The sequence below is a fragment of the Bidens hawaiensis genome, unplaced genomic scaffold (assembly GCF_021521415.1).
Source record: "Bidens hawaiensis isolate Kalapana, Puna unplaced genomic scaffold, B.hawaiensis_p1.1 tig00033523_1, whole genome shotgun sequence".
NCBI lineage: Eukaryota > Viridiplantae > Streptophyta > Magnoliopsida > Asterales > Asteraceae > Bidens > Bidens hawaiensis.
In genome coordinates this window covers 14,864-22,995 of record NW_027495749.1, presented here as the reverse complement: position 1 = coordinate 22,995, position 8,132 = coordinate 14,864, and the positions used below count along the sequence as shown (strand labels likewise).

The following is an 8,132-nucleotide window of genomic DNA, read 5'->3' as shown; positions in this document are numbered from 1 at the left end:
ATAAAAAACCAACCAATCACTCCAATTTAGTCTTAGCTAGCAAACAAATCCAGTCAATAATAACAAAATACTTCCTAATCAAACTTATAATGATCCACAAAAATAAGATCATAAAAGCCAAATGATCTCAATCAAATCATCCACACGCCACCAGTCGTCTCATAACTATTCGCCACCACCAACCTCCGCCTCAATATTCCTAGCCGGAGGGAACAAAACCACCGCACCCTTGTCTGGATTCACATACTTTCTATACACAGCCTTTAACTTGGTTTCACTAGCACACTCATGAAAAGTCACCAAAGCCTTTGCACACTCCCTGTTCAAAAACAACAAATTTTTATCAACTTTAAAAGACCAAAACTTGGAAAAAAAACCCCATGTGACAGAAAACTCACTTAAGTTCATCTTCATAGTACCCGGTGTAATGTTTAAGTGTTTCGGTCCAAGCCGGGGTCTTTTTAAGGGTGCACCGAGCAGCATAAACAGCTGAAGCAGCAAGCTTTGAAGGGCTGTTGTTTATAATAACTGAGTAGTGAATCAAACCAAGGTCGGTCAAGAAGAACACCATATTCTCCATCTAAATTCCACAGAAAAATAATAACAGTCAGCTTTTATAATTCTTTTAATGTATCATCATCATCATCATCATCATCGTACTCAGTATATCCCACCAATAGCAATGCTATGGTAGGGTAGGGTAAGATGTAGACAGCCTTACCTCTATCCCATAGGGATAGAGAGGCTGCTTCCGGTGAGACCCCCGGCTCGATAGTAGTTTTGAATCAAGCCTTGGACATAAGACACATAACACTCAATCATCGGGACACCGGCTGATTGGTGCATGTGCCCTTGTCTTTCGGCTATCAACGCCACCACATGATGCCTGATTAACCTTCCGCCACTTTTAACGTTATTTTCACGTGATTAGTAAAATAACGTCAAAATTAGTGCAATTTTACTTTTGCCCACCCAAGGGTTCACACATATATACATTATATGTGCGCACCGCAAGCAGGGCGTAATTCTTTTAATGTATAAAAAGTAAATAATGTACCTCTCTATCAAAAGGAAGCGAAGCTTTCGTGTAACGAACAACAAATACATACGGTGTTGGAACCGTCAAATACCAACCCAAGTGACCAAGAATGGCTTTCTCCATAGTCAAAATTTGTTCTCTCGCATACGCGCTGTCTGATATTGCAATCAAATCACTGACTTCCGGTGGCCAAATTTCTTCATATTTGCACGCAATAAGCATCGCACTGATTCCAACCAATTGAAGTTCCTTTCGGGGAACTTTTCTGACCGAGAGGTACCGGTCAACTATGTTGATGGTTAGATAAAGACTCTCGGGCATCAAATCAAACTTTCTGTGAACTTCAATCAACCAGTCCACCAAAATAGCTCTCATTTTAGCATTGAGATCGGGCTGCGAGTGTGAATTCATGTAATCTTGCAATCCGCCTTCGGTTTCTGAAAGCTTGTAGAACTTGTAAATGTCTTCAACGTATTCAACTTGTGCTAGTTCGTTGGCGATGTCGGGTCCGTCTATGTTAACCACTGGATCTTTTTTAGGCTTTGTTGTGATTCCACAAGCAACCTGAACAAAAGATTTAAATTTGGTTATAAAAAACCGATCTAGAGATAATATATTGTATTTATAAAAACTTAAAGAAACAGACTTTGCTACGGGCAGTGAGGAGGGTTGTTAGTGACTTAGAGGGCTTTTTCAATCTTCTTTTCGGGGTTTCTTCAAGTTTAGGCTTTCCGGTTTCAACTGCAGTGGGAGCAAGATTGCCTATATCAACGAGGGCTCGACGGTTCCTTCTTTCAACTATTTGTCCATCATTGTTCTTTATATCTGCAACTTTATAAAAATCACACTTTGTCAAGAATTAGTGGGAAAAAGTTGAAATCTTGCACAAAAACACAACTCAAAATTTTTAAAACTTATTGAAACCTAAAAACAAATGAAACCCTAATTCTCAAATTTTCACATACTTTATTTTTTTTTTAAATTTACAATTTCTTGAAACCTACAAACAAAAATACCCAGAATTATGAAACCCTAATTCTCAATTTTTCACATACTAAAAAATCCTTTTTATAATTTTTACTACTTATTGAAACCTACAAACATAAATTCCATGAATTATAAAACTCAAAAACATCATACCATGAAATCTAAACAAAACCCATTAACTTAAACATCATAATTTACAAAACCCAAATTCCAAAATCAAATTCAAATCCAAAAAAAATTTGGGGATTTCAAAACCCTAATCTGAAAACTGTAAAAATTATTCAAATTCACAATAAAAAAATAAAAATTCAAACCTCTAATCGGCTGTTGAACTGGAACCACCGATTGATTGGACGCCATATCTTCTTGAATATGACCGAACACACCGCCGATACGGTTCAAAATCGACGAGAAAAAGGACTGGAGACGGCTGTTATTTGCCTCCCCGGATTCTTTTGGGTTTCGGTCCGCCACCGTTTCAATTGTGAAATCTTTTCGTGTGAACTCGTACTGTGTTGATGAATGGGAATTATTAGGGTTTAATCGGTGATGAATGAAGAAGAATAAGAATGAGGAATGAATAAAGATTGAATTGAAAAAGGACTTGATTTATAAACGGTCTTATTTTTTAATTTTGAATAACGACCGTTGGATGTATACGCTGCAAGTAACGGTAATATTCTTACTTTCCTTTTTTATTTTTTACCTTGTAGCTTAAAGCACAAGGGTAATTATTCTACCGTTTGGTTTTATAGCGCAAAATTGTTTATGATTATATATAAAGGTGTGAATCGAAAAACATAACAGTCAGATTGGTGATTTATGATACTGGAATACAGAATACCATATTATATATATATATATATATATGGATGTGTTATTCATACACACTATATATAATATCCAAAAAAAGGGTGTGTGAATAACCATTGCCTATATATATAAATAAAGATCAAATTTTGGTGTAATAACTTCTTTTAAGAAACCCATTGTTTTAGTATTTAGGAATTTAGTTTCACCCTTTAAACAAGTTCATTGGTTATGGTGAGTTGGCTCAAGTGTGTTTTGCTAAGTTTTTGGTTATGTTGCATGCTAGGGTTCGAATCTTCTTTGCTGTTTTATGCATCATTTACTTTTTTATCTATTTGTTATTTTATCACATCACATTTTTGAAAGGACTTTCAATATAGATTTTCTTCAATCTTTTTTTTTTAATATGAGGAAATTGAGTTTTAGATTTAGTTTTTGGGTTTAGTTCCAGTGTTATCGACGTATAAGAAAGATAGGGGAACTTGTATTTGACTTGTATGTGCTAGTAGTTTAACTTTAAAAGATTGTATCATATATTTTAAAAAGTTATAATTACTTAAACTCTTCAATTTATATAAAATTACCCTTTCAGACTTCTCATATGTGTTATAATATAGCATAGTCGTAAATGCTGAGAAACAGGCACCTTCCTAGTCAAAGCAATCTGAGACGTTTTTTTTTTGGTCTAAAGAAGCTTTTCAAGGCACCGTATAAGCCTAAAGAATCTGACATATTTTAAGCCGAAGTAGCCTAACTATGCACAATCTTAGCCAAGTCGTCTTGGGTTGTTGCTCGGCCTATGGCTAGGTTGGTGGCTTGAGTTAGCTAGGGATGGTCCAAGTTAGAGTGTTGCATCTCCATCCAAGCCTAAGCATAGATGACACCATGTTGGCAAAATCGTTTTGTTTAGCCTACTATGTAGCATGCACATTACACGTGCATTCTACGAGTGGTGTCAACCCATTATTCTTTGGAATAAGGGTTAGGCAGATCGAAGTGGTGCCTACACAAGCCTGAAGGAGTATATTTCCATTGGATTTGCATAATTTTGAAATGTTGAAGTTGTTTGTCTATGTTGGAGTTATCAAATGTCATGATGCCTAATTTGGAGATTTGCCCCATCTTTCAACTTTATATATGACAAACAAACCATAGCTTTCAAAGAGATTACTCATATGATCAAATACGCTTCAACCATGAAGTTATGATGGGATAAATAATAAACTATGCTCATGAAATATGTCATGCGTTATAATATGTAGTGCATTATATCAAACTAAGCATCTCTAATGCCCACATATATAATATAGACTTTGCGTAATGATATGTACGTATCATATGGCTTTTGCCAACAACTTAATTGGTGTAAGTTGGAGATAATATGTTATATGGTTATGAAGGAAGTTTGAGATTTATAACTAAAAAAATACTAATAACTACTCTACACAAAAAGACTTGAATAAATATTAACCATATGCATGACCTCTTCCATTATATATATTATCTCTATACTTCTCTAGTATTTAAAAAATTAATCATTATTCATTCAACCATTGGAGTATATAACATAATACGGTCATTTCTATTGAAAGGAATTGAAATCATTTTGACCACTCAAGGACCCCTTGATTCAGGTCTTATGTGTAAACAACTCCTCGTATCTCGTTACCTTGTGCCTCAATAAGATGTTGGAGGTTTAATTTCCATAACAAAACAAACAAACATGTCTCTTGCCGGAGGAATTACGGGCGTTGAAAACAGCGCCGAGATCGACGAAATCGCTCGATTCGCAATCGATGAACACAACAAGAAGGAGGTATTATTTTTTTTCATATCCTCTTTATTTCCAAATTGTACGTGACCTTGTTTTCTGTCTTTTGTAAATAAGCGTTTAATCATATTGTTTGTTTGGCCTTGGAGAATGAAAAATGGCAAACTTAGTTCCAACATTTGTGAGCATATTTAGCACCCAATAACATTCAATTGTTTCGTTCCATTGAGAATGACAAATTGCAAACTTTGTTCCAATCACGAAACCAACCCTTGCTGTTTTAGTTTTTGGTTATTGGATTGCTCACATATCAGTTTCGGTTATGTTCCGTGTTTTACCCAGTACGTAATATTCAATTAAACCCGTTGATGATTTACCACATATGCTTCATTTGGGTTTGACCGGTTCACGTCTTTGTGGAATGCATGTTTGGTGGTTTCTTAACACCAACCAAAAATTGACAGGCATTAACGACGGGGGCTAAAATAAGAATATGGTTTTACTTTCTGAAAAGTGTAAAAATAATTATAAACTGATTAAAGGTAAAATCATCAATAACTGAAATGAAATGAAATGGGAGGTGTAGGCGTGTGGCCACATGAACTCCATGTGACGCAAGTTATGGCAAGGAGGAACCAGTTAAAAAAAAATGAAAACACACACACACACTTTTAAAGCGTATTAATCGAGTAAGAGTGTAAACGAACTGAGCCGCTGCCGAGCTACTTGGGATCGGCTCACTAAAAGTTCAGATGAAGTGTGCTTAAATGAGTTCTAACCCGTGCTCGAGCCTAAAAGTATGTTTGTTAATAAACGAACTCAAGCTAGTTCGCAAGCCTAAACGGGTCTGTCTTTTATAAAAATTTTATTTAATATATTATACACATGGTCTTATCTACAAATCCAAAATTATAATAAAAAACACTACCTCTAATACTCTACTTGAATTTAATAAGTTTTTTTTTATATCTTTATCATTACCTTTTCATACTTCTTGACTCAAAACTACTTTAAAAAAGTATGAAAAATTTATGGGTGAACAATATATTTTCAAATTTATAGAAAAATCATTGCATTTTCTCTTCCCTGCTCACAACACTTAAACCACTCTCAATATCATAGAAACCGACCTTCCAGAAAATGAGGGATGATGTGAATAATCTAAGCATAGGTGTCCCCTTAATTTATGTACATATAAATGATTACAAAATGATAACAATTAAAATATGTATAATGTACACATTTTAAGAATTACAGGGTTTAAAGCAATTCAAAATTTGGGTTTAATCTCCTAGCATCATGTTCTTTTCCATGGAATTTAAAGTTTTGCAATTGATTTTTTTTTGTTGAAAACAATGGTAACAGATTACTATTGCATAAGCACTAATAATTACTATATAGTGCTTAAAAAGAGAGGCCTTTAAGCAACTACGCGACTTATACACCAGAGTTAAAACAATAGATATACGTGTTTAGACAGTAATTTTCTCGAGGTTGGTTTAGGTATTATTTGGAATGATTTTTGGATGTGACTGGTTCAAGTAATTACATATATTGATGCATAATCATTTTACTGAGGAACAATCATGCAAGAGTAAATTACTAACAGTAAGAAAATAATTAATGGTGGATGTTTATGTAGAGTGCATCCCTTGAGTTTGGGAAAGTAATAGAAGCAAAGCAGCAAGTGGTACAAGGTACCATGTATTATATCACACTGGAAGCAACTGATGGTGGTGACAAGAAAACTTATGAAGCCAAGGTGTGGGTTAAGCCATGGGAGAATTTCAGGGAATTGCAAGAACTCAAACTTGTTTGATGCTCCCACCTCAACTTAACTTCCATATATATGGTAATTAATATATTCTTTTTAAAAAAAATATAAAATCACAAATTTATACCATTGTAATGAAGATAATTTTCATGGCTCACGAATGTTAGAAGCTCGATATTGTTTTGATCAAGTCGTATGTTTCATGATGCAGAAATCAGCTTCCACGGATGAAGCTTAAACGTATCAATAATTATTAACTTAATAAGCATTTCTTGTAATATGGAACAAGTTCATGTCGTTTGGTATGCATGCTAGAGAACATATCATGAATTCAAACTCAAACTTGATAATATATTTCTCCCCAAGTAATTTGACAAAGTATATTCTATTAGAATTAAAAAAAAAAGATATTTTTTCAAAAATAATATGGAAATTGTTTATGGGTTTAAATTATTACTGCGTCATTGACACTCTGGCACCTAATTGTGTTCTAAATTTTAATTGCGCACGAGCCTTCAAAAATAACCAAGCAAAAATGGCACTCAACATCCAACTCGATAGCTTGGAGCTTAGGCTTGAAGTTAAATGAGTCAGCTTGACTTAAAAGCTCTTAAAAAACTACAATTAGAACTTGGTTTAGATAAAGTTCAAGGTAGTCGTGACTCGATGAGCTAGCCTTCATATTATATAAACTTTGAACTATATTTTATTACTTGTACGAATAGATAACTATAAAGAACTGAAAAAAAAAATCATATATGAATAGATATACAAAAAGATGTAAGTTTTTTCTTATTTAAGTCTTGTCTAATTAACTTGAGCAAGCTAGATGAGCAAGTCAGTGAGCGGGCCTCAGTTCAAATTTTATAAAAGCCAACTCGACTCGACTTGGAACGAGTATCATATGAACTTCAAGTAGCGTAAACTTAATAGACATTTCTTGCATTTAACCTTAAATTTTGAAAACAAAAGAAATTCTTTTACCTAGTATTCACTTTCACAACACCAGTACACATGTCAACGGGCGCCACTAAACAAAAAGGGTTGCGAGTTGTGACTATTGTAACATTTGTCAATTTTCAAACCCGAAATTCGACCCATTTAAAAATTTTGATACGATTCAGATCTTCACTTATTAATATGATGAGTTTGTTTATTATTTATTTTGTTATGTTGCTGATGTTTCATATTCGTTCGCAACTCGTATTTCATTGTTATGTACTTGAATTTGCATTTAATCCAAATCCAAGAACCAAATGTGCTGGCTTTCTAATATTTATCCCAAACTCATTTTTTTAGCCGACCATATTGTCCCGTCTTCAACCATAATCCAGTAAAACCCAAACCATTTCGATTCTAGTTCATATATGTAAACCATTGTGACTCATAACCCACTTGTAATGAAACATTTTATATAATAAAGAAATGATTCATTAAAAATTTGTTTTATGTATATAATTAAAATTTATGAGTTTTTTTAGCATAATCTTACGTCATTGTTATAGAATAAAATAAAGATACTATGAAATATAAATGTGATATTTTAAAAGAATAAATTTGTTTGGCATGAAACGTAATTCAAAACATTTATTTTTTAATTAAAGTATGTATTTAATTAATAAAGGGTAATTAATGTGTACTAAATTATTGATCAAGATTTAAGGATAGACTTTCATTTTTTTCTTTGAGCGTCCATAATTGTTTTCCTATAATTTTATTAATATAATCATCGCTTATGTAAGCCATGATAG

General features: G+C 33.4%; 2 protein-coding genes across 3 annotated transcripts; one reads left to right on the top strand and one right to left on the bottom strand.

Annotated features, from left to right (window-relative positions):
- On the bottom strand, positions 1-2,565 carry LOC143584987 (G2/mitotic-specific cyclin S13-7-like). Of its 2 annotated transcripts, none has more exons than XM_077066891.1 (5): positions 2,341-2,565; positions 1,686-1,864; positions 1,058-1,603; positions 399-580; positions 1-319 (listed from the first exon to the last, which is right to left on the bottom strand). In XM_077066891.1, the coding sequence occupies exons 1-5, from the start codon at positions 2,384-2,386 to the stop codon at positions 166-168; spliced, it is 1,107 nt and encodes a 368-aa protein (XP_076923006.1). In that variant the 5' UTR covers positions 2,387-2,565; the 3' UTR covers positions 1-165. The 2 variants fall into 2 exon arrangements, with proteins under 2 accessions (XP_076923006.1, XP_076923005.1); XM_077066890.1 differs by having other exon boundaries at positions 1,686-1,870; positions 2,341-2,564.
- Positions 2,566-4,435: 1,870 nt separating this feature from the next.
- Positions 4,436-6,632, top strand: LOC143584985 (cysteine proteinase inhibitor A-like). Its single transcript, XM_077066889.1, has 2 exons — positions 4,436-4,652; positions 6,250-6,632. The coding sequence occupies exons 1-2, from the start codon at positions 4,560-4,562 to the stop codon at positions 6,424-6,426; spliced, it is 270 nt and encodes an 89-aa protein (XP_076923004.1). The 5' UTR covers positions 4,436-4,559; the 3' UTR covers positions 6,427-6,632.
- The last annotated feature ends 1,500 nt before the right edge of the window (positions 6,633-8,132 follow it).

Excerpts from the sequence above, each read along its gene's own strand:
- LOC143584985 (XM_077066889.1), top strand. The coding sequence starts at position 4,560 with ATGTCTCTTGCCGGAGGAATTACGGGCGTTGAAAACAGCGCCGAGATC. Across the intron at positions 4,653-6,249 it reads ATGAACACAACAAGAAGGAG|AGTGCATCCCTTGAGTTTGG; the intron begins GTATTATTTTTT and ends ATGTTTATGTAG.
- LOC143584987 (XM_077066890.1), bottom strand. The coding sequence starts at position 2,386 with ATGGCGTCCAATCAATCGGTGGTTCCAGTTCAACAGCCGATTAGAG. Across the intron at positions 1,604-1,685 it reads TCCTCACTGCCCGTAGCAAA|GTTGCTTGTGGAATCACAAC; the intron begins GTCTGTTTCTTT and ends TCTTTTGTTCAG. Across the intron at positions 320-398 it reads TACTATGAAGATGAACTTAA|GGAGTGTGCAAAGGCTTTGG; the intron begins GTGAGTTTTCTG and ends GTTTTTGAACAG.